General features: G+C 42.9%; 2 protein-coding genes across 2 annotated transcripts; both read right to left on the bottom strand.

The window, feature by feature from the left end:
* Positions 1 to 10877: 10877 nt before the first annotated feature.
* On the bottom strand, positions 10878 to 13146 carry LOC102699718 (putative pentatricopeptide repeat-containing protein At5g52630). The gene has a single exon (XM_006662399.3). It carries the CDS (start codon positions 13144 to 13146, stop codon positions 11056 to 11058), a length of 2091 nt encoding a protein of 696 aa, XP_006662462.2. The 3' UTR covers positions 10878 to 11055.
* Positions 13147 to 14732: 1586 nt separating this feature from the next.
* LOC102705104 (myosin-1-like) lies at positions 14733 to 25223 on the bottom strand. The gene is made up of 23 exons (XM_006661823.2): positions 24543 to 25223; positions 22454 to 22555; positions 22227 to 22370; positions 21997 to 22147; positions 21878 to 21905; positions 20755 to 20920; positions 20612 to 20675; positions 20483 to 20496; positions 20302 to 20386; positions 19913 to 20016; positions 19631 to 19769; positions 19097 to 19215; positions 18848 to 19000; positions 18679 to 18768; positions 18290 to 18367; positions 17406 to 17564; positions 17117 to 17320; positions 16820 to 17025; positions 16607 to 16742; positions 16242 to 16371; positions 15999 to 16145; positions 15825 to 15904; positions 14733 to 15647 (listed from the first exon to the last, which is right to left on the bottom strand). Exons 1-23 carry the CDS (start codon positions 24969 to 24971, stop codon positions 14988 to 14990), a joined length of 3588 nt encoding a protein of 1195 aa, XP_006661886.1. The 5' UTR covers positions 24972 to 25223; the 3' UTR covers positions 14733 to 14987.
* Between the last annotated feature and the right edge of the window lie 837 nt (positions 25224 to 26060).

Genomic DNA, 26060 nt, shown 5'->3' with positions numbered 1-26060 from the left:
CAAATAGTTCGAAGCCATGCTTCAAATCCCACCTTGCCCATACTCGGCTTGTGGTTAGCACGGAAATAACTTCCAGGGTTTCCCGTGAACCGGTCCTTAATTGCCATGGGTGCGACTCTCAAAACCATGCACCCACAGCCCACCATTATCAGCATTTTAGTTGGCATTAACCCGAACCGGGTAATGAATCAAAATTAACAGCTATTCAGAACTAGTAATGATTAAAGTATGATCCCATGAGCTACTTGTTCTAAGCATGGCCAAGCATTAACCTAGGCCTAACTCTACTCAAGTTACCCCTGGTTTAACATGAATAAAGTTGGATACACAACGGCATAATAATAAGGATTACCCGAGAAATAAATACAGTAAATACTTTGATTAAAACCATGCATATTTGAATAAATAAAGCGGAGAATTTGCAATAATAGGTTCAATATGATCAAAGATGAGTGCCACTTTCCTTGCTCTGGTCCCTGGGGTACTTCGGCGACGATCTCGAAATAAATCGGCGCTTCGGCGGGGTCCGAATCTAAGCGACAAGGCATAGAAATAAATAAAATAGGCACAAACTCTACTGAAACAGTAAAAGAAAGTATTTTTAATGGATTCTTGACAATTTTATGAATTTAATGAAATTTGAATGGACTAAAACGGAGATCGGATGAATTAGTTATGAATTTTAGAAGTTTAACTGTGTTTTTAGCTAAACAGAAAAGTCCTAAATATATTTATTACGTAATTAAGTGAGGCGCTGACGTCAGCGAGGAGAGAGAGAGGGCTGATGGGTGGGGTCCACCTGTCGGCGGGTGAGGGAGGAAGGAAGGGGCTGACACGTGGACCCGGGAGGGAGGAGAGAGGGAAAGGGGGGCCGGCCGACTGACGAGTGGGGTCCACTCGTCAGTGGGCTGGAACAGAGGACGGGAGATGGCTTGCTCGGCCTTGGCCGAGACAGAGGGAGGGGCGAGAGGCGGCGGCGGTCAGGGGCGAAGGGCGGCGACGGCGGCGAGCGGCGGCGCGAACCGACGGTCGACGGTGGACCGGCGAAGCGAGGGCGGCGATGGAGGGATGGGCGGCGAAGAGCGGGTCCGAGGCAGCTTTGGTTTGGGGAGACGGCAGCGTGGCGCGGTGGACACCGGCGCGCGCCGGTGACGGTGGCATTTCTTCCGCGGCGGCGAGGCAAAGGTGGTGATGGGCGAAGGGGCGGCGACGGCCATCGAAACGCGCACGAGCGTGACGGCGGTGCTCGGGGTCGGCGGCGTCGCCGAGAGGGAAAAGAGAGGGAGGACGACGATGGCTCACCGGCGATGGGGATTGCGGCGGCAAGTCGGGGAGGTAGCGGGACGCGCGGTGATGCGGGTGGGCGACGTCGCGCGGCGTCCGGCGGCGAGATCGACCGACGGTGGCGAGGGGACGACGCGGCGGTGGCTCGAGGATGCGGAAAGGGGCGGCAGCGGCGTGAAGGTGAGGGGGATTTATAGGGGAGGAGCGCCGGCTAGGGCGGGGTGGCAGTTGGAGACCGGGCCGGTCACGGCGGCGGAGTCGGCGGCGACCGTTGCGGGCATGGCGGTTGCGGCGGAGGAGTTGGAGTCGGCGGCGGCGCGGACTCAGTCATGGGCGGCGACGCGAGCGGGTTTGGCCGAGGGAGGAGGAGTAGACTTGCGCGGCGCGAGCGCGGTCGCGGGCGAACGGGCCGAGCGGCGGCCCAAGCGGGAGGAGGAGGCTCACGGCGGGGAGAAGCCAGCTCGGCTGGGCCGGCCGGTGGAGGAGGAGGCTTGGCTGACTCGGCTGGGCCGGCCCGGGAGGGGGAGAGGAAAAAAGGAAAGAAAAGAAAAGAAAAAGAGAAAGGGGAGGAAAAAGAAAAAGGAAAAAGAAAAAGAGAAAGGAGGAAAATTGGACTTCAGCCCAATTTGAGAAGGAAGGGAAAAAAGAAAGAAAAAGGAGGAGAAAAGGAAAACCCCAGTTTTGCCAAATTTTAAAATTAAATTTGTGAGCGGAATTTTATACTCTGCAATTTGAATATAAATCCAGTTAACCGATTTGCGAATTTCGATTTAATTAAAATTAATTCCTTTAGATAGATTTTTCCTGAGTTATTTAAGCCAATTATTATTTACGAATTTCTTTTGTGAATTAGGCTTAGGATAAAACTCCGGGTGTGACAAGTCGGGCGCGGCGGTAGCTTCGGGCAGCGAGGAAAACAGCGGCAGCGCGGCGGCGAGGAGGGGATTTTATAGGGGGGTGGCGCCGGCTAGGGCAGGGCGGAGGTTAGGAGGGAGTTCGGGCCGGTCACGGGCGAAGGAGGCGGCGGCGGTTGCGGCGGCGGCGGAGTGTCCGGCTCGGCGGCGGCTCGGACACGGCCGGCGCGGGGAGGCAACGCGGACCTCGGCGCGGGCACGAGTGCTGGGACGGCTTGCTCAGCCGGGGCGCGGCGCGCGCTTGGCCGAGGCGGCGGCCCAGGCGAGAAGAGGAGGGCGCGCGTGCGGGGGAAGAGGCTGACTCGGCTGGGCCGGCCTGGAGGAGGAGGGAGGCTAGGCCGGCTCGGCTGGGGCCGGCTCGGGAGGAGGGGAGGGAGAGGAAGAAAAAAGAAGAAAGAAAGGAAAAACAAAAAGAAAAGAGGGAGGAAAATTGGACTTTGGCCCAATTTAAGAAGGAAAGGAAAAAAGAAAGAAAAAGGAGAACCCTACTTTTGCCAAATTTTAACTTAAATTTTTGAGTGAAATTTTATACTCTTTAATTTGAGTTTAAATCATGTTAATCAATTTGCGAACCACGATTTAATTAAATTAATTCCTTTAGAGGATTTTTCCTGAGTTAATTAAGCCAATTGTTATTTACGAATTTTTTTTACGAATTTAGGCTTAGGATTAAACTCCGGGTGTGACAATGTATGTCTCACCGTCTATATTCTTTCTCCTGTGTACTGTACTAGTGAGTGGTGAGGGAGGGCCCAGCGAGGGATAGCCTTTGTGGGAGAGCGGCGGCGCGAGTCAAGGTGCGGAGCACCAAAACGCGTGACCCAAGAGCAAGTAGTGCGGGACACGTGTTGTCTATGGGGTGGCGAAGCGGCCCATGAAATGACAAAGAAGCAAAGGCAGGGCCACACAAGCTCACACCCCATAGATAAGGCTAGTCTCATTGGAGTTTTGTCAAAGTTTCATGGACACTAAATATGTTCATGTGACGTCATATTAAGAAAAAGAGACAATAAGAGTTTTATGGAATCAAAGATAGTTTCATGGGGATGAAGCTCTTCTCGATTGCTTCCGAAAATGTGAGGGTACACCTTAAATAAATAGGAATCCTACGAGCCACGACTACCCAGGATGTAGCACACAGAAAAGATATAAAAGCACAAGCTCAGCGAAGTATACTTACTTAGCAGCGGAAATAGAGCATGTCGGCCTAGCTTTTCAAAAATACCAACAGGCTACACGCAGGAGATCCAACAACACCACAGGCAAGCTTGAGCAAAGTAAGCGACCCTAACACGAGCAACCTTGACGAAGACCTGCTCTTCTAAACCACATTTATGTAAGGGGTGAGTACAAAAGTACCCAGCAAGCCACAACCGTAAATAAACAAGTATAATACATGCAAGGAGTACAAAGGAATAGGGTTTATCAAATGGGTTTTGATAACAGTCCTATCATTAATAGTTTTGCCCTATTTTCATAAACATTTTATTCATAAAAAGGTATAAAACAATATTTTAAAACAATAGCAATATTAAATCACAATTATTCTCAATATTGTCTAGTCCACATTTTTAATTATAAAAGAGTACTCATACCATGAGAGTAGAAATCACCCTATGACGTATTTCCATTAACCAAGAGCACAGCGTATTCGAATACCGTAAGACTCTGCAGTGTCTGCCCAGCTTTAGCCCCACGATATCCACAGTTTGCAAAGTTGTAAATAACATAACGTGCCCCAAGCTCATCTAAGATTCACCTAGCGGGTTAAAGGATTTTGTGGTTATTGGCCCCATTCCAGAACACAGAGGGGGTGTGTTCTAACCCGCCACAAATTTCCAACCACTATTGAGCGTCTCAGAGGCACATCAACTCTTCCTGACCTCTTTGGACGTTGGGAGGGAAACCAGATCCTCCAGACCTTCATTAGTCATACACAATGCCCTGGGTGCATGCAATACCCTCACTCATACAAATCTCACAACACTCGGTGCCCAATACACATCTAAGGTCGATGTTGCCATATACATATATAAGCTGCAGATCATCAACTCACTGGAGCAGTATATGCTAAGTTCAAATATCTCGATCATGCGGATGGGCGAAATTACATCACTTCACATGGCATAGTAAAGTAGTTCAAAATATCATCTTCAATCAGAGTTAACCTCCATATCACTCCAAACGAGTGATTCATATCAAAACACATTTTATACGGGGTTTCGGTGGTATTGCCCATTACAATATTAATCTGAAGTATACAACCTATACCTAAGTATGAGGGAACATGATATATTAGTTTATGGTATAGGCAATAATAGCAAATTAAGTGCAAGCAATAACTAATATAACAAGATTATTTAAAATAGTAATACGTTAAAACAACTTTGTAAGTAAATAATACATAAAATAACTAAGTGGTTCTCTACTTAGGTTTTCAAGTTGATCAAGGATGGATTAATGGCTTGCCTTATAATATGTGGTTTTCTTGGGGCTTCAACGTAGCCGTCTGGATCCACGTCAGCTCCTGCTATAGCTTGATAGACTTTTCTTCCATACGATCTAGCGCACGCACACAAGAATAAACAATAAACAAAACCATAAAACTAAAAGCTATAAATAAACAATAAAATAGCAACAAAAGTTGGAGCTAGACAGAGATAATGGATGGATAGAAAATTGGATGGGTTTGGAAGGCTTTTAGGCTGATTTAGGATTAAGATCATGATTGCATATCTAGACGGTTATGATCTAGAATCAGAATGGCATATGATAGATATCAGAAGTAAAAGATATCAAAAGAATGTGTTATAATTTTATGTGGCTTCGTATATTGCGAGATTGATTTAAATAACACATAATAAAGATCGAGTTTAACTTGAGACAAGGGTTGATTCAAATAAAATGGGAATACAGATAGATAGTGGTTAATTGAATAGAGATGATAACTTAAACTGTATATCAGAGAGGCTATGTACTAGGGTATCGAAAGAGAAGACGATAAGTCTGACGAGATTATTTTGTGTTAAATAAAGTAAACTTGGATTTAGGAAGATGTCTATAGCTAGGTTGTTGTATGAGTTGTGAAACCAATGTCATGTGACAGTTTGAAGTGGTGGTTCTAAAAGATATCATAACAAAACGAAGGATGAATGGATTTAAATAGGCTCTGGTTGTTTCAAAAAATAAGATTGGGGTTAAAGGTCTCGATAGATATGGTTTAGGGCTTACATTAGAAAACAATAATGGTGAAAGCTAGAACTATAAAGTGGAATAATTATGCTATGATTATATGTGGCTTTATAAGAGGAGTGGGTGATTTTATGTGTAAAGCAACAAGCAGACTTAGGATTTAACCCAAGGTATTGTCATGAACAAGGAAATTGATATAGATAGAAGAAATATATATGGTCCATAATTGGTAAATGGTCATAAATGATTAGATTTGAAACAAGACTAACCGATTGAATTGCATACATATTTAAGATTAAATTATATGTATCGAAGAAGAGTGTAAGGATCAGGTATGGTTGGCTTAAATCAAAGAAATGGCTAGATAATGATGGTAGATTACTGAGTTATTGAATTAAATCAAGAACTTGAATCGGGTATGGTTCAGCATATAAGAATAAAAGAATTTAGAAATTAAATGAGGTCAGGTCGAAAGAAATAATATGAAATCGACGTTTCAAACATCGTCGAAATGTTAGGATAAACTCTGGATTTGACTACATAATTATTCAGTATAGCAGAGTAGCTAACCAAATAATAATACATAATAATATATCGAGTCAAATGTTGAGTTGAATTTGAGTGGTCTCAACGGTATCAATGAATAGTAAACCCTATGATCAAAATTAGGGTTACGACTTTGAAGTCTCGGACGGTGACGAAACCAACGCCATTGGATCTGAAATAGTTCAAGGAATCTCGAATAGGTCTCGGATTTGAAATCAGAGGTCAAATGGATGGGTAAATTGATTTGGGGTTGAAAAGGTATTTTGGGAATTATTTTTATAGGGAAAATCTAATCTTTTTTTTGTTCTTCTCCCTCTTCTTTCCTTTTCTTTTATCTCTCGTTCTTTCTTTTCTCTCTCGGCTGGCAGGAGCGGCGGCCTTGGAGGATGGGCGCCGGCGGCAAGAGGTGGCCGGCTCCGGCTGGGGAGAGGCGGCGCCAGCGGTAGGATGCCGAGGGGGACCTACTCCCCTCGAATGCGGCGGCTGGGAGATAGGCCAGCGAGGCTGGCGACGCCGGCCAGGGGCGGGCGGCGGTGAAGCACGCGGCGGCGGCGCTCCGGCGAGTGTCGGCAAGGGCGCGGCGGCCTCGGAGATGCAGTAAGGAGCTACGGCGCTAGAGTAGTTGGCGGTTGAGCGCGGGACGGCGCGAGGCGGCTTGGCGCCGTGCAGCCGGCGGCGGCGAACAGAGCAGCGGGGCCAATGATGGCACCGGTGGAATTCCAGCAGCGATCTAGCTGTGAAAAGTGAGGGTAAAAGTTCAAAAGGGGATGAAGAGTCCGTTTTTACCTTTAATTTTGGGAGAGAAGCTATGGTGGTGGCGAATGTTACGGCGGAGCACCGACGACCTAAACCCTTGCCATGGTCTGGCTGGGCTGGGCGCCAGCGATTCTGATGGCGACTGTCTTTACGGCTTCGAAGGAACAGAGGAGAGGGCTGCAGCGACCTTCTTCGCGGTCGGCGGCAATAATTCCGGCGACGGCTCGGCCGGCAAAATGGTGAACACCATGAGGGTAACGAGCAGTGCGCAGCGTTGTTGGCTTGCGTTCTGCTCTCTTTTGTGCAAGATGGTGGCGAGATGACGAGACGAGCAGAGGGAATTTGTAGGGAAAGCAAAGGCGGTGGAAGGCATCGGCAAGATGATATGCATCATGTAGGGGAGGAGATTAAGATGACGACGGCAATGTCGGTTGCGCCGGTGGCTGACAGAAATCAGAGGCGGTGGAGACGAGATGAGCGTTGTCGGCTGCACCGATAAGCTGTACGTCTTGGACGAGACAAAGGGTGGGAGATAAACGAAGAACAAAGGTGGCAAAGAGGAAGATAACGACTGAACCAACTCGACTTGAGTCCGTCGGTTCTTGGTTCGACGGCGGCGAGGCTGCGATTCCGACGGCAACACGTAGACACGCGAAGCAAGTGCGTGGCTAAAGATGATGACGACGACGGTAAGGAGATGAGGACGCAGTTGCTTCTCTCTGGCCAGAGGCTAAAGGCGGTGAACAATGAGTGGGGCTGGCTCGGCCTAGGCTAGTCTGGGCCAAGGAAATAGGCCGCATGGGTTTTGGTCCAAAATTGATTTAGAGAAGGGCTAAGAAGATTAATTAAGAAAATTATAGATAGGCAAGTGAAACAATAGTTCGTATAAGATTCATTATACTTTTCGAATAATGAACTCGGGAATTTGTATTTGAGCTGTGTTTGAGATATTTGGGATACTTTTGTATAGGAGTTGAGAATGGGGATTTCGGAATTTGAATATGAGTGATATAAATAGAGATTTAATATAAAGCTTGGATAGGATTTGGATGAAACAAAATTAAATAAATAAATCTAAACTTTTCGGATATCGGTATAAATCCAAACATAAATATTTGTAAACAATGGAATTTTGTGGCAAGGGCTTAGTAATGAATAATTACAAAAGAAATCAGATCGGTGTTGGACACTCAGGTCAATGGGCTATGGATGAATTTGAATTGATGATGAAGATTTAGATAAACTACGACGGTTGAAAAAATAACAGGGATGTGATGGATGGACATAAGAGCTCCAACTTGATAAAAACGAAGAATGACAACTTAAAATACTTTTGAAAAAATTTATCTTAAAATTTCGAGAATGTGACAGAAAATACGAAGGCGTTGGAAACTGTTAGATGAAATCGGCACTGAGACTGGCCTGAGCACATGAATGGCGAACGAGGGCGTCACCGCGTGTTTCAAACTGAGCAACGTCCGCCCAAACAACCGTAGCATGCCACGTGACACGTAATGATTGGGCGGGTATACATCAATAGTAAGAAGGATCGCTGGGAAAGCACGGATTGTACGTGCTAAATGGGTTTCATACTATGCAATACCTCTACTAGGGATATCGGTAGACTATGCATATATGTATAGCAGGGGTTTATCGAATAGAAAAGCAGTTACATCTATATGGTATCAATTGGAGTTTGGTAACTGTCGGATTGCATGCCGCAGGTACCGGATCCGAGTTGTAACTGAATTAGGATAGATTTTAGTCTAATCGTATTAGGACTCTACATGTAAGTCCTATCTCTCACTATATAAGGAAGGCAGTGGCACCCCTCAGGGGGCATGAAGACACACGGCATATTCAGATCGGTTATTCTCTAGTTGATCTGTACTTAGTCAAATACAATCGTCAAGCAGGAGTAGGGTATTATCTCGTATACCGAGAGCCTAAACCTGGGTAAATCGCCTTCTTTATCCTAACTATCAAGTTCCTAGCTTGATAGACGCCCCCATAGTTTTATTGCCGATCCAAATCATCGACACATATGCATGTAGGATCGAAACAAAGTTTAACACACGTACCAGATAGGGGTGAATGGTAGGTATATCACAAATCCAAATCTTTTTGCGGAATTAAAAGATTTACTTCAGATTAAAGACTCGCCAGTCTGATCATCGTTGATCGATCGGTCTGACTGTCGACTATGCACCAGTTGTACCGCCGCCACTGGTTGATTGATCGATTGGGCTGAATTTAATCGACATCGATGTTCCCCCCGTAGCAACTATTTTCACTACTACTCCATTTTCGATTTTCTCATCCAATAATTCTTCGCAATTTTTTTAATGCTTGCAAGCATAACTTATGAAGCACGTTACAAATCCATCGTCATATGGTGTACCTCCACCATGTGCTACCTCATATTCAACAACGTCACCGGCATCGTTTACCGTCTAGACCACAGCTCGTCTCTGAGCCTAGTCTCGATCCTGTTGTTGACCCTTGTTAACCTCCAAGGATCACAACACTAGTCCAACCATATAATATGGCATCCTAACCATTTGGACCTTGGAATCGTTTGAGCCCATTACTTAGTGGGAATTTTAATTGGAAGAGCGTATGACAACAACATACATCCTGATGTTAACAATTATATTACTAACCCTAAGCTACGGAATGAGCTTGTTGGTGTCTCATCTCTCATTTTTCCGAATTCATATTGCATCAATGGTCTCTCATCGTCCTTCTCACTTGTAGCCAAAACTTGGAGATCGAGTACTACTGGTACAAAAGAGAAAATTTGTTGAATCTTGTTTTGAAGCTTCCATAAGGTACCTTTTCTATTGGTCAAACATCATGCTAAATTCTAAGTACAATCTACTAATTTGATATTTTTTTTAGCCAAAGCTTGGACATTTCAAGTATGAAGAAGGGAAACCTTAGTAACTCTAACTCGATCTGGAGCCTCGAAAAGGTAGCTCTACTAAATCTGAAATGTTTTTATGTTAGTTATTAAGATCAACTATAAATAAATTATTTGAAATTCATTGGTTGCTCAAGCACTTTGAAATTTTTTCCTTTGCAACTTTCTCCCACAATGTAAATATGAATATGCTAACAGTTACCCTTCTTCATCTACATTAGAATTAAGAATACAACCAAAATAATTAGAAAAAGGAAATTCAATTGTCCACTGACGTCTGAGAAGTGGATGTGGATCTAGCCTAGGGTGTTCCTCTGCTTGAAGCTGCCGAGGGAACGGAGGAAGCGAGCGACTCCGTCGTTTCTTCATTTTTGGACTTCCTTAGTGGGTTTTGTTGTATCGGGCCTCTTTATTTATTTGTACGGTATGAATACGTATACATATGTGTATTTTGTTCCAAATCTTGCATATGCCAAGGAATACAGGGAAACGAAAAGTACATGTAGCCTAGTGGTTACAGTGACATGAGTATCACTTAAGGTCCTGATTTAAATCTCTATAGATATTATGAATACACGTAGAGGAAGCAAAGCAACTCGTAGCCTGCATTGGAGTCCGTAATCGGATCTGTATAAGAAAAAGGATAAGAATCCTTTAGAAACACCTTAGGCCATTCATATTGAGGGATTTACCCCACCACTCGAGAGACCACTTGTTTCATAATGCAAATCACTCTAAAATAGGACCCACAACCGTTTTAAATGGAGCTCACAGCTTCCTTCTCTCTCCCTCCACGCAGCTCCCTCCTCTACCTTCTCTCTCTGTTCCAGATCCAGCTCCCTCCTCTCCCTCGCAGCTCCCTCGTTCTAGGCTGGCGCCCGGGGCGGCGGCAAGCGCTCGGGGCAGCGGAGGCCGCTGCAGGCAGAGGTCGGGGCGGCGGGCGGAGGAGCGCGGCGAGTGCCGGAGCGTGGCGGGCACGAGTGTCGGGGGGCGTCGGAGCTCGGCGAGCGGTGGACCGCACCCGAGGGCGGCGGTCGTCAGGGCGTGCCGGAGGGCTGAAACTCAGGAGGACGGCGGCGGCGGCGCGTTGCTCACGAGGACGGGGACACCTGGGCCACACAGCGGGTGCGTGTTTCTTCACCAGGGCACAAGCGTCTCTGCGGGGCAGCGGAAGGAGGTTGGGTGGCATTCTCTTTCCACGGTGGTGGACTGAGGCTGTGCGCCAGATCAGTGCACCGTGAATGTCCTTATAAAGGCTTATAGTCAATGCACATTGCTTTTGCTTTTTGTCCGAATCAATATTGTTACAACTAACAACTGTATACAGTAAACAATAGTAACACGAATAACTGGTCAGTAACATGAATAACTGGTCAGTTGCCAGCAATGTAAAAAATTCCTATTGTATCCTTTATAGTTCAAGAAAGGATGAGAGTGACATCACCAGTAATCTCCACAGGAACACCTCCCATTCACAAAATGGTGAAACCTGGAGTTGTCTCTGACAATAATATCCCTTCTTTCTACCTTAGAAATGAACTTCAATGCATTGTGGCAGTCTACACATATTCGCAAATTCTTCTTCACAATGATTGGTTTTGTAGCTGGCATGCTTATCAAAGCAAAAGCCACAGCTATCCTTTCACTGTGATAACGCAGAATCCTCTCTTTCGCGATGTCTTCCAAATTACTTGGCAAGAAACTTGTGTCCGGGATATAGCCCTCCTCCTTAATCCTTGTAGTGAGTTCCTCAAGTTTCTCATATATGTCATTCTTCTGTGGATGTGACCAATCCTCGGATAAAAACACATGGGTTTTTTTGTTAGAATCAACCCAGCTAAAACCAGGAAGTTTCTTAAGCCTGCTATCCCTCATCAACTTCCGGACTGCTTTTACATCCTCCCATTGGCCCAAGGACGCATAGATCCCAGAAAGGGACACATGAATACCTGTGTTACCTGGCTCAAGCTTCATCAGATTTTGTGCTGCAATCTCCCCCAGCTCTTTGTTCCGTCGCATTCGGCAAGCTCCAAGCAGAGAGCACCAACCATAAGCATTAGGCTTGATGGACATCTCAGATATGAACTTATATGCTTCATCTAATCTCCCAGCTCGACCATACATATCAATGATACAGGAATAGTGCTCCTCTTTAGGCTCAATCCCGTGGGCGTCCTTCATAGAGTAAAAATATTCGAGTCCTTCATCCACTAATCCAGCGTGACTACATGCTGTGAGCAGGCTGACAAATGTAATGTGATTTGGCCTCATGCCACTATAGATCATCCGATCGAAAGCTTGGATTGCTTCCCTGCCATGACCATGTTGCGCGAATACATTGATTACTGCATTCCAAGCAATATCTGTCCGGTATTCAATCTCATCGAATAACTGCATGGACAAATTTATAAGGCCACACTTTCCATACATGTCAACTAGGGCGGAACCAACAAAGGAGTCCCTAATCACACTTGTTTTGATCACTTGAGCATGCAACTGGGCACCTTGCTCAAGCAGTGCCTGCATGGCACAGCCCTTGATCATGCTCGAGAAAGTGAATTCATTGGGCTCGACTCCATGCCTCCGCATTTCGATATACATTCCAAGGGCCTCCTCGACACAATCAGTCTCAATGTAGCCATCAATCAGGGAGGTGCCTGACACAACATTCCAACCTCCGGGGTCAATCTTGAGCGTGCGAGAGGCATTCTCCACATCCATGGCCTTAGCGTACATGTCGACAAGCGCATTCCTCACAGCAACATCCAGATCAAACCCTGCCTTCGTCGCACAACAATGGATGCTTTTGCCGAGCCGCCCATCCTTGATTCCTCCTGATGCACTCAAGGCACTGCAGAGCACATACTGATCAACTCTAGCCAATCCCTCGCGTTTCATGTCGCGGAAGGCTAGAACAGCCGCCTCAAGGCTCCCATTCTTGGCGTACCCATCGATCATGGCAGTCCACGCAACGGCATCCTTCTGGGGCATTTCATCAAACACCCTGCATGCCTCAGGCAGGAACCCGCACCTGGAGTACATATCCGCGAGGCTGCTCGCGACGAAGAGCTCGGTGTCGAGGCCGAGCCTGACACCGACGCAGTGCAGCTGCGCGCCCGGGAGTGGGGCGGCGAGGGCGGCCGCGGCGCGCGCGGCGCTGGAGAGCGCGAACTGCGTGGGCGCGACGCCCGCCCGGCGCATGGCGGCGAAGGCCCCGAGCGCGTCGCCGTGCATGGAGTTCCGGGCGAGGCCCGAGACGAGGGCGGTCCAGGAGACGACGTTGCGGCGGGGCATGGCACCGAAGAGGCGGAGCGCCGAGGCGGGGTCGGCGCAGTTGGAGTACATGGTGATGAGGTGGTTGGCGAGGAAGGTGGACGCCGCGGCGGCGCCGGAGAGCACGAGCCGCGCGTGGAGGCCGCGGCCCCCGCGGAGGTCGCCCGCGCGGCCGTGCGACTGGAGGAGGGAGGCAAGGCGAAGGGTCGCGGCGGCGTCCGGCGCCGGCGCCGCCGGCGGCCGCCGCAGCTTCTCCATGAGGGTGAGGCCCAGTCGGCAGTGAGCAGTACGCACTTCACTATGGCAACCATATTGAATAGAAGTGGTACAGATAAAAAATCAAAAAAATATATTATTTGTGCGACCGTAATATACTAATATCGAAAAAAATATCGAAACAGACATATCGGAAAAAGAGACACCACTATTTTTTTATAAGTTAAAATTTTAATTTTTAAATTTAAATTTGAAGTTGTTTTGGGTTTTTTCACCAAAGTTTATAGTTTATTTTTGGCTTATGGGTCGTTAAGAATGTCTATATAAAAGTTTTATTCACAAAGTATTTTTTATTAAATATATCGTTTGACTTTTTTTTAATAAAAAACAGACAATCACTCCTATGACCGCATAACTGCATTAGTAACTATGCCCTCCCTCCATAAACGGTTGGCATTTCTTTTATAATCTTGCACAAATGATCAGCATATAATCGATTTGAGTATGTATTAGCCTCGTCTTCCATGTAAGTAAAGGAATATTTTTTCAGTCCCCTATACGTACGACCCAATTACGATACATACGTACGATTTAATTACGATACATACGTACGATTGAAACATTGCAACCATTAATTAGATAAAGAGAATCAAGTAAGTGTCACTGTAGCCGTTAGATTGGTTGAGTCATATATAAGTCGGATGATTGAGTCGTACGCGGTTTTTTTTTCTTCATCGACGTCTTTTTTCTTCCATCGACGCCTCATCTTAAATGGATAGTAGGTGAGTTTATTTGGTCTTGTTCTTGGTGCAAATATTTTACATTTGATTATTTCTAGACGAAGAGAGACTATGCTCTATCGGTCCTACAAGGATTTTATTTGTACTAGATTATATCTCACATACCAATACAAAGGCATTCCTTATATTTCACTTTCTTTTCTCTTGCATAGATTCATATAGATGCTAATTAATATAAACACATATATAAATTATATACATTTATGAATTAATGAATTTAGACGAGGTCGAAAGTCTTATGACCTAAAACATAGGTAGAATACTAGAATGCTTTATTTTCTTCAAACCATAATAAATTTGTCTACTATTTTTTAAGTTCTAGTATATTTTTTCTCTTTATTAAATTTCATTGCAAGTGTCTGACCATCCATCTTATTAAATATCAATGCAATAATTTCGTTTTATTAAATTTTAATGCATGCTGATATGTCAGTTTATTAAAGGCTAACAGGTGGACCACTTGTTTGCGACAGCATCGTACCGCACTGGCGTTCTTGGGCACATTGCAACAAGCGGTGAACAAGGAGTACGCCATCCGGCCATAAATATTTAACGCATGTTTTACCGTACGTTTTTTATTCAATTTTTTAAAACATGTAAAGCTATATATATATATATATATGCACGAAAGTATATTTAATAATAAATAAAATAATGTAAAAATAATTAGTAATTATTTAAATTTTTTGAATAAGACGAATAATCATTTAGGGACAGAGGAGTACGATACAATGCAGTGGCACAGGCAGAATGGTTATTACACGATGAAACCTGATAACGAACTATAAGCTACAAAACCTACAAGCTGAAAGGAGGGGCACAGGCACCGAACAATAATCTCCGATCTCCTCCCTTTAGCAGCTATCTTAGCAAGTAATTACATCACAACTCGGTGGTTCTTGGCCCCTAGAAAGAAGGCCTCTCGTGGAAGAACTATACAAACTCGCCCTCCACAAATCACAGATCCAGCCCAAAACACTGGACTTTACACCAACACCTCAGCTGAATAGAAGCTCTAGGACTAGCAATCACTCCCCCAGCTTGTAAAACACCGGGGCATCTACACCATTATATGGTGGTGGATCATGAAAACTTGGAGGTGTTCAACCTTCCCCACCATTTTCGCTTCACGGAGTTGGGCGACGACTCGTTGCCGCTCCCCAGCTTGTTGAGGATCACCTTCGTCTCCCTTATGCGCGAGCCGAAATCCTTCTTCCATGAGTCGAAGTTCTGCTTCAGCCTGCGGAGTTCCATGTCAGGGTTCAGGCTGGCATCGGCCTGTCCAGACTTGACCTCAACCAAGAACTTGGCGTCATCGGCAAAGACTTGGCTGCGCTGCTCAAATTCTTCAGCCAGGCGGCTGATGACACTGATGCTGGCGTTCATCTCCCGCCCAATCGTGCGCGGAACCAGCTGCGACGCGCTGCCAATGTGATTCCCGTTGCTCTCCCAGCTCTGGTCTACTGATGAGTCGGACATTCTGGGTGTCTCATCAAGAGCAAGGCTCTTCTTCGCTACGGATAGGCTTGATTGTAGTGACCGCATTTGCTTCTGCCACATTTCCTCCATCGCTTTCATTTTCTGCTCGTACTCTGACCATCGGTTTTCATATTGCTGAAGTCGTTGCTGAAGCATCTCGTTCTCTTCATCCTTTTCTCGGACTGTCGCCTCAGCCTTTAGTATTCGCCTTTGTAGCTCAGCAAGGAATGATGCCTTGATCAAAATTTGATCACCCTCTGCCTCCTGAAGAATTATAAGAATGATGTTAGATACAAGCAAACGGTGTAATGACCATATATGTTACTTCTGAATACACCAAATGGACCAGGACCCAGGAGCAATACAGCAAATGGTATTTTAGTTTTGACTGGATGAACCAATTCATGACTATCAAGGGGGGCAAAAAGGAACTTGTCTTACCTTCTTTGATTCAAATTCTCTTAACACATTCAATAGATCAACATTGCCAGCACATCTTCGAACAAGACAACCACGAATGCCTTCAAGATAGCAAGGCACCATAACCAGAAATCCAGATTACACTCACATAGTCCCATGTAAAGTTAGAAAAGACGAGGTCAAGAATCTTCTTACCAGATTGTATTACTACTGAAGCCTTTCGTATGTTAATGAAATATCTTCTTGCCAGCCAGCATTTTAGACTTCTCTGTAAAACGGTGGCTGCCCTATGTTTCCTCACCAGAGATGAATACATTTTCCTAGCATTCTCACCTCGAATAACTACAAGATAAGAAAGGGTGAGTCAGGACTAAGCTGAGACGATATAGCTACAAGATGGAATAGATAAAACACATAATTATAACAATTTGTATGTACATGATTGAAGAGCCAGAACTCCTCTTATTCGTTCCCTTGCATGACGACGAGCTTGATGCCCTCTGAAACAGCTTTGAACCCTTAAAATACCATGCAGAGTACGATTCCGAGTGTCTTCAAGTTTGCCAATCTTCAGTTCCCCAAAAAATAAGAAAGCAACAGTGGAAGATAATTATCATTAAAACTATAAAACATTTTGGGGCACCATAAATAAATGCACAGAAAAATTTATTAAGAAACTGCAAATATATTTAGTTTGCAAACAACTAACTCCCATCCAGAAAAAAACATCACCCAACAGTTCATTTGCAATACACTCATTACCAGGGGAAGTGAATAACTAAAACACGGTTTGCTTAGCTCACCTGGCCAGTTCGAAAGAACAATTTTGTGTACCCAACTTGATACATCTCAGGTAAAATGTTGAACTGGTGAAGAATGGCAACTGAAACACTCAGTGGGTCTTGAGATGCAACATCCTCAAGAAGAAGAAATCCATACCTGATAAAACGAACTGTTACAGTATTGCAAAATTAAAAGGTAAGTATGTAATAATATTGTTCAGATATTTTATTTACCGTCGAGCGAATTTCTGATGAGTCATTCTAGTTGGATACCCAGATCTTGAAATTCGGACAACCTCAAGAACCCCACAACATTTGAGTTGTTGAAGCACAAGTCCTTGTTCGTAGATTGCAGGGAGTTGCAAATTGTTTGGCTTAATACAACGTATAAAGTGTGGTGTTGTACTTTCAAGTCTTTGCATAAGTTGGAACAATTGTCCCTTCAAAAAATTAGATTGACACTGTCAACAAAATCAATCTAATTGATCAATGATCTAATAGAATTGTTGTCTGGGACCACAAAAATTATACCTTAAACTTCATCGCAACACTCAACTTCTGCGAGTCAGCAGCACTAGATCTATATGGAATAGGTATTGGATTATCAGATTGAGAAAGTATTTTGGATGCAAAGATTTGCGGTAGTGAGGATTTGCATTTGGCAAGGAGCTGAATTGAGTCCATGTGCAACAAATCTCTGTTCTTCTCTAGAAAACCTGATGTGTCATAAGCCACCTGATTATCATGAAACAGAAATGAAGTTAAAACATGCTAAAAGAAACATGATATGAACAGCAACGGATAAGTGTCAATTTCCAACCTCTCCTGCATAGTGATGGACGGCAAAGGCCTTGCCTCTTTCTCCTCGAAAGCAGGAATTATTGTTCAGGTGTTGCTTAAGCTTGTTTGCAAAAGTAAGGTCCGTGGCATTGGGAAAGGTAGATTCTTCATCTAGCAGAGACAATAACCCCAGTGGCTTCTATATCCAGTAAAGTAGATGGGATAATGAAAATTAGATAGTATGACCTAGTGCATTAGCATGCTGTTTTCAAGCCAATTTACAAATAAACAAAAAAACCAAGTGAACTTCAATGCCTTTTATTTCTATGTTTTCAGATACTTTTATATTTTCTAAAGGAAAAGATGATATAGTTGTGGCGGTTCATTTATCTCTCCCACCTACTTAAAAATATCTAATAAAAGTGACTTCCCATTTTTTGTTGTGAAATACCTCCGAACCAGCAAATAACAAACACAATGATATTTTTATCACAATGATATCTCCAAGTTCAAGTGGGTGTGGCAGCAATGCTAAGAAGACAGCAGCAGAGGATGACCCTGGCCACAGCAGAACTCAGTCAAGCACAGCAGTGGGACCAAGGCTGTGGAGTGGACCAAGGTAATGATGATAAGTCAACATACAGTTTATTTTATCCTTCGCAAAGCCCATGCAATTAACTAACAGTAAATATGTGTCTGCATAGAAGAAAAGCCCCCAAAATAACACTACAGCAATACATTAAAAAAGTTAAAAGAAATGGACTTGGTTTCTCTCATCCATAGTAAATTCAGCTTTAGGCCATTGCTCACTAGCATTCAGGTGCTTGTCAAATAACATAGGTTAACGCAGCACTTCTAAATAATGAATGCACAATACTCTCTATAGACAAATATGATTAGCAGGCAAGATGTAGTGACCCATACTTTCTCGAAGAGATTCAAACAGTTCTGATTGTCCTCAAATTCAACCTTTGCCCAGTCAATGCCATCTTCAACGTATTCCTGTTCACATGCACCAGACAAATTTAGATAAAAAACTCTGGTGTGAATTAATAACAATTACATAGTATTCCACTTGGTTAACAAAATGGACTGAAAATAGCATGGTCAAGAAACGCATGCAACATTTCTTCTCTCAAAAGAAAAGGGAAATATCACCAGAGCTTGTGAAAAAATGTTCATGCATTGGAACTCCATATCATGACAAGAAAACAATTACCATAAAAAAATGCAACTGCTGGGAAAAAATAAGAGGGTGAAAACTGCAGTCCTGAAACATGAATTCTTGACGTTAAATCATAGCAATATCTCACCTCTTGCTCGAGCTTAAACAAATGGCGATTGAAATGTTGCTGTAGCCTTTCATTAGCATAGTTAATACAGAACTGTTCAAAACTGTTTCTCTGCAATTTTGAATTATGACATGAGAAACCATTTAACAATTGAAATACGATGATAGCACAACAAGAGGAAGTGCATTACATCAAATGATTCAAAGCCATAGATATCAAGAATACTGATTGATCGCCCAGTTCGACGTTTGCCAACTGAAAGAGATTTGTTAATTTGTTCAACAAGCCACTCAAACAAACTGGCATAGAGTGATTTGGCCAGTGCATCTCTTGTGTCAATTGCCTGCAATATTCAAAGAGGTGGGTGCATAACTGTTAATTTAATGATATTTTCATGACAGTTGTTGCTACCTTGCATTAGTTAAGAACAAAAACAAACCTGTGAAAGGGTGAGTTTCTGGACAATATTTTCATTATTAACTTTCATGTGCCTCTTTGACAAAGCTAAATTGAGATCTTCAATACTGCAGCCAAGAAGTCTTGCAACCATTTCTGCCGCTGCAAAACCAGTACTTGTTTTGTTAATAAAATAGTAAAAGCCAGTCAGTAATATACTTTGAATCCAAGAATATGATAAAACAGTATAGACTAAAGAAAAAGTCACTTCGAGCTATGCCAAAAATAAAAAAAGTAAAGATCCGTGCATCGCAATGTGTGCTCAAAATGAGAACTAATGGTAATTTCCCAAAATGGAGTCAAAATGCTGGTATCCCAATAAAGTATCAGCAGAAGAGGCAAGGTGGAAGGAAATGATGGTTAATTTGTTTCATTCTAAATCAATTGCTGATAGTCACACCAATAGTTTGCAACACCAGTATCAAAAGAATAGTCAGCATCAGAAAACATTACATCCTACAAAACATGGTAGTAACTCATACCATTATTGAGTTCAAACATAAATATTTTCCTTTACCTTCATCTACAACAATCTCAACATGGTTTTCGTTGTCAATAACTGTAAAAGAGACATCTCCCAGCCATAGAACCGCAGAAACCATTGCAAAAACATTATCTTGGTCCTCTTTACTGATGTGGACGATGCTCATAGCTTCCTAAAATGTGGCCAGTCAGAAACATGATAGCAGCAATATATATATAGTATGTACATGCATTGATAGGATTAGTCTAACATAGTATAGTCTTATTGCACACAAAAATGGGCATGTGCAGAATGAGATATCAAAAAGTGTCATACAGTCACAGTACGGAACATCTGAGCATCATCCACACCAGCAATTGAATAGCAGCAACTCTGCTTCAGATATTTGTATTCATCCACTTTTTTCAGATTCAACTTATCTGTATCAAAACATTATAGAAGTAAGTTTTACGAGATAGCAATGTTTTTGCCAGTACTGTCCAAAGCAAAAGAGAGGAGTGACAAGAAGAAACAGAGAACTGTTAACAGTGAAAAGATAGCATAAAATCTCGGTTAAGAACAGAGCAAGTCAAACAATAATTTTTCAATACATAGAAAGAAAAGGGATATACTTAAAACAACTCTGTGATGTATAATCAGACACTGTCATCTGAACCAAGCAAATAAAAACTGATCAGCTCAGAATGAATCAATAAATTATGTACCTCTGAGGGATGCAGGAGCACCAGCACATAGTTGGTAAAAAATATGGTAGGAGCGCTCACCAACTGCAGATTGTACAACCCTTGACTGGCATAGGTTAAAATGGATGTCAGTTTAGATATGTTATGAAACAGCATAGTTGTCTTTATAAAGCAAATGGGTATCCAAAAAATTAGGAGTTACCTTCTCGAGTAGAACTGACCATACGGCAAATCATGCGATGAGATTGTCAGTAGGAGAAAGGAAAAACAATATGGAGAACCAAAAAGGTATATAATATTGAAAAGAGGTACTCAATAAAAATTTGCATACACGTTTGAATCATGGCACCACAAATCCTTCCAGTTGTACTGAAATGGATTTCAATAAGCTTTCCCTGCAGTACAGAGTACGTATATTAATCAAACTCCTTGTTCTACAATGTGGTATTGTGATACCCACAAGAAACTACTTACAAAACGACTTGAGTTATCATTTCTTAGTGTCTTTGCATTGCCAAAAGCCTCAAGTATTGGGTTAGTCTGTAGGATCTCATATTCTATGCCTCCCCCACCTCCAAGAGAGGCCAAATACTGCATAGCAATCTTTGCAGTTTCTGTCTTTCCTGCTCCACTCTCACCACTGTATATATATAAAAAAAAAAGACACCATTCATTCATATAGTCTTTCTATATCAAGGTGTAAATAAATATAACATCATTTAGACTATTACAAAAATGACCTTGAAAAACAAGCAAGCTAAAAGAAAATTTAAATGTTTAGCTTGTTGTTGAAGTAAAATATTTCTACACGTGGCAATGTGGCATAATGCTGTTATCGGGTTTTTCACAGGATTTGATAGGCATGCAAAAAGGTAAAAGGTTTAGTGTTACAAGAAAGCAAAAAAAAAGTAACATAATGGAAAATGTATGCAATATCCGAATGCTGCCTCGCTGATTGTGTATCTTGGACAACCACTAAATTTCCAACTTTAGTAACACAAAGAACAATGGGATCTTTTAACCACCTCAAAAAAATTCTTATGGTCTGATCTTGATAGATGAACATTACAGGAATCCATATATCAATGAGAAAACTAGTACAGCAAGTATGCTGGCTGGGAGTTAGGGCACTACTAATTCTAATTAGATGCTGCAAAAGTAGAAGAAAAGCAAACATAATCTATACTACTATAAACATTGCTAGTGGTGGTGGCAGTGAATCTGCCACCACCACCGCCAACTCTTTGTTTTTTTATCTATACTTTATTTTTTAAAAGCAATGGTGGATTTCATATATTAACCATTCCCACTAACTCTAATTATTATGAGAAGAAAAGAACCGTGAGATTAATAGACCCATATATCAATAACAAATATATGTAACAATTAAATATGACACATGCAAAAAATAATGTTAATAACATGTTATGATATTTTTTAAAACTAAATCCTGTTGCAACGCACGGGCAATGTACTAGTTATTTAGAAATGCATACTTCATCTAGCTTAACATACTAAGATGGTACATCAGCTATGCTGCAAGACTTCATTGCACTAAGAATTTTATTGATTGCTTCCAACTTGGGAAAATACCAACCTTATAATAATAGACTGATTAACTTCATCTGTAAAACCGTAAAAGAACATAGCACTTAGTTAGGAACAAAGTTAGATGCGTCAGGATAGATGAAATTGTATTAATATAAGTTGGCCTACCTCTTTTCATTTCACGAAGAGCAGAATCTGCTATTGCATAAACATGCGGGCTATCCTTTGTTTTATTTCTATATGCATTAATGTACTCATTACCATATAGAGGAACTTTCTTAAAAGGATTGACCGCCACCAAAACTGGACCTGCTTTAGTCTACAGTACAATATAATATCAGTACAAAAGCCATATAAATCCAAAAGAAAGGGGGAAAGAAGTTGAGATTTATTCTTACATAAATCAAGTCCTGGGAGTATCTGTACTGCAAATTGTACAGAACTGATGGCTCACTTAGATAACTTAGCTGCATAAGATCATCCACCCCATCTAGAATTTCAGGATTTGCAGCTTCAAGGCTCTCTGTTTTCAATCTCAGTACCTTAAATCGGATGACTAAGAATCAGATTATCATAATCTGGAACCAACCATAAGGCCTTCGATAAAGCAAATTATGTTGCTTACTTTTCCTTCAGGAAGCTTTAGTACAGAATCGTCACCGGAGGTTGTAATTACAGTGCATAAGGCCCAATCACCATTTGGAAGCTGACAAAAAACTCTGTGCTTCTGCAGCAAGTTTAGGGTAGAAGGTGAACTGACATTGCCAAATTGTTCGAAAGATGCAGCGCAAGCAAATTAATTTGTATGATCCCAAAAGTCACAATGTAAAATATGAATATATGACAACTGGGTGCTAGGAACCATATATAATATAAATAGGTGAATACCACAAAGAACTGCCTCTGGTTTCAAAATTGTACATATATTGAGTAGGAACTGTCTGTGTTAATAACTAGCTTGATGTTTCTTTTAGTGTTGACATGCTACAGGCCTACAGTTATTAAATGTGCTAACTTACAACAATAGCAGAGCGTAAAAATTTGATGGAAGGGAAAACAGGATATGTATATGTATCTTCAAATGGCAGGTATACTTTAAATCTTTAATTACAATTGAAGCATTCACTAAGAATTAAACATTTAAACTAGAGTACCTTAGTATACCAAGTCCAAGTTTGCAAGCCATAGGAAGAGATGCCAACGTGGAGGCAAATCTTGAATTATCAAAGGGGCAACAGTGAAAACGTAGGAATAGTTGGAAAGCTATTAGCTGATACAATTAAGAGTAAATCGCACTCATGGTACAAGAACTTGTTGGGGGTGTATTTTAGTGCAAGAACTTGAAAATTGAGTATATCGGTCTATCAACTAGGCTATACGGCGCAGTTTTGGTCAAAGTGGATGCGACATGGGATTTTTGGCCATATCAACAGATACATCATTCCTGTTATTATTTCTCACGAAACCCACATCTTTTTTTTATTTGATTCCAAAATGTTTTTGCTCCTTCCTTCGAAGGGCAGACTGAAGGGTCATTTCAACAGATACGTCAGCTCAATAGTTAACAAGATTATCACACCAGGGGTTCTAGATTTAGTGCAAACGGAAGGCATTGTTATCTCTTGATTGATGCATGTATGAGCTCAACATTTACACACCCATCTTTTGGCTTTTGCTTATGCTTATATGCCAAAATTTGAATTTTTAACCTTAGATTTGGAGTTGATTATGGGGTTTTTTCACCGAAGTTTATTTTCCAGAATTGAATACATATACAAAAATTTTATTCATAAATTATTTTTTATTTGCAAATATGTCGTTTGGTTGTTTCCATGAAAAACCCAAACAACCACCCCCTTATATATCATTAACAAAGTCAACCGATGGCCTTTACTCAAATTAATTGTCCTAAACAAGAAAAGCAACATGACCCCATGACGGCTAATGCTAGCTTTGTAAAGACCATCATCACAGCTGTCCTGCTATAACGGTTTCATGGTTGATGCAATCTGCAACAATATGTCTCTGATGTGGCAAAAAATCCTAGGTACCATTTCATATGACCAAAGCACACCATATACCCAAGTTAGTACACTGATATGCACAATTTTCAAGTAGTTGCACTAGAATGCACCCACCTAACAAGTTCTTGTACCGTGAACACAATTTACTCTAAAATTAAAGATATCAAGCACTATTGACTCATTTCGCAAAGCTCTAATAGTTAATGTTAAATGATTCTTACGTCCCGAGAGACTGGAAGTAAAAAAATTGTGTCGTGTGGTAGAAAGCTAGAAACCAAACTAAAGGTGACACATAACGGGATCTTTACCTACATTTTGATAATTACATAGAAGTCTAGCTACAGATTAGTTCTCAAAATTCACATTCCAAAATCTTTCAGCGCAATTCAGTTGACAAGCTGCAACATTTCTAACAAGCAATAACATGCACAACAGCACAAGACAAGCGCATAAAAACCGCATCGTGGTATAACTCAGCCTATCACTATTTTGCTGAAAATTTTCTAAATCCAGCAGTATGACATTCCGTGGAAATCACAAGACGTCTCGGGATCACTGATCGAGTGCTCACCAAAATCGCAAGTATAATGATGCACAAAATGAACAAATTTTCAACATCAACAAGCATGTCTTTCAAAAGCAACAGAAACGGTTGGAAAAAAAAATGAAGAAAGGGGAAATAGGGTCCACCTTTCTAGCACCGTAGGAGCTCGTGTCACCCCACCTCGCGTCGCGCTGCGAGGGGCTCCCAGCTCCCGCCGGAGACATCCTCCGCGGCGTCGTCGCCGTCGCCCGAGCACCACCAGTAGCAGCAGCAGCCGAATCCACCTCCCCGTCACCTACAACCCCCTCCTCCTCCGCCTCCTCCGTTGTCGCCGCCTGGGAGCTGTACGGCGAGTCCACATCCCCCTCAAACCCCACCACCCCCACCTCTTCCTCCTCCTCCTCCTCCACCTCCGGCGCCACAACGGCCCGTGGCCCCACGCCGTTCGCCGCCTTCCCGCCCGCACTCGAGTACCTGTAGTCGAGCGGCATCGACCTCGCCGGCTGCAGCTTCCCCGGCCCCCTCGGCCGCAGCGCCGCCGACTTCCTCACCGACCTCACCTCCACCGACGCCATCGCCGGATCTCCACCCGCACCTCACCACCTCAAACACTTCCACAAATCCACCCAAAAAAAAACCACCTCCCAACAAAAACCCCACACAGAAACCGTCGATCCCGCGCGAACGGCCACCCCCCACCGCCTCCGACGCGAGCTCCTCCTCCTCCTCCTTCCCGGAAGCTCGCTCGCGTGAACGAGCTTCCCTCTCGCGAGCGACAGAGACCGAGGGGGGGAGGAGCTCAGGAAGTCAGGAGGAGGAGGAAGAGACAGAGGGCAACGGGAGAGAGAAAAATATTTTAATTGGAAATTTTAAGTCGGCTTCACTTTTAGCGTCGGGCGAATTTCGTGGGGGATGGTTTAAAAACGTTTAAATTTAAATTTAAATTCGGGGGGTGGGTGAGGTGGGGAGGTTTCGTTATCGGGAAGGGGTTTTTTTTTTTCTTTTTGAAATCAGGGGCCACATGGCGATGCCCACACGCGTGTAATTCGTCAGATCCGGAGGAGGAGAGAGAAAAGGCAGCACGGAGTCAGTGAACGGGTGGCTAACGGCAGTAACGGCTGCGCCGGTCCAAGTCTGTGGCCGCCTCTGTGGCCGCCGTCGCTGCCGGGATGAAATTGCAATACACTTGAAAGTCGCGAATTTAGCATAGTGTCAGCGTTTTATGCTTTGAAATTTATGCGTCGACATTTGTCTTTTTTTTCCCCCAGTTTTCATGTCAAATGTATTGATTTTAGTGAACTTGTCGTGTATAAACATAGGTTTTCACGTTAAATTGTTGTGATGTATAGGCTATCCATGTTATTTTTAATTGTACTCCTGCCTGTAAATCACTCTGGTATGATATGATTATTGGAATGCAGAGACCTTAAAGAGGAGTGCATTTGTAAATATGACACTCAGTTTGTTTGTTTTGTATTTGTAAGAATGCCCGACATTTTTTTAGATCTTTTTATAATTTTCTAGTTATATTTCTAAAATAACGATGATAGGTTTATAATTATCCTAATGAAAATTAGTTACATTCTACTTTTTTAAGACTACCGATTCAAAAAGAGGACAGAGGGGTTGTAATTACCCGCCAGTCTAGGCAGTGACGCCGCATT

This window comes from Oryza brachyantha, chromosome 10, assembly GCF_000231095.2.
Source record: "Oryza brachyantha chromosome 10, ObraRS2, whole genome shotgun sequence".
NCBI lineage: Eukaryota > Viridiplantae > Streptophyta > Magnoliopsida > Poales > Poaceae > Oryza > Oryza brachyantha.
This window is presented reverse-complemented; position numbering and strand designations above follow the sequence as displayed.

Coding starts and splice junctions, on each gene's coding strand:
- LOC102699718 (XM_006662399.3), bottom strand. CDS start 13,146: ATGGAGAAGCTGCGGCGGCCGCCGGCGGCGCCGGCGCCGGACGCCGCC.
- LOC102705104 (XM_006661823.2), bottom strand. CDS start 24,971: ATGGCGTCGGTGGAGGTGAGGTCGGTGAGGAAGTCGGCGGCGCTGCGG. Junction 20,676..20,754: donor ATGATAACTCAAGTCGTTTT/GTAAGTAGTTTC, acceptor TCTGTACTGCAG/GGAAAGCTTATTGAAATCCA. Junction 19,216..19,630: donor TGAGATTGTTGTAGATGAAG/GTAAAGGAAAAT, acceptor CTGGTTTTGCAG/CGGCAGAAATGGTTGCAAGA.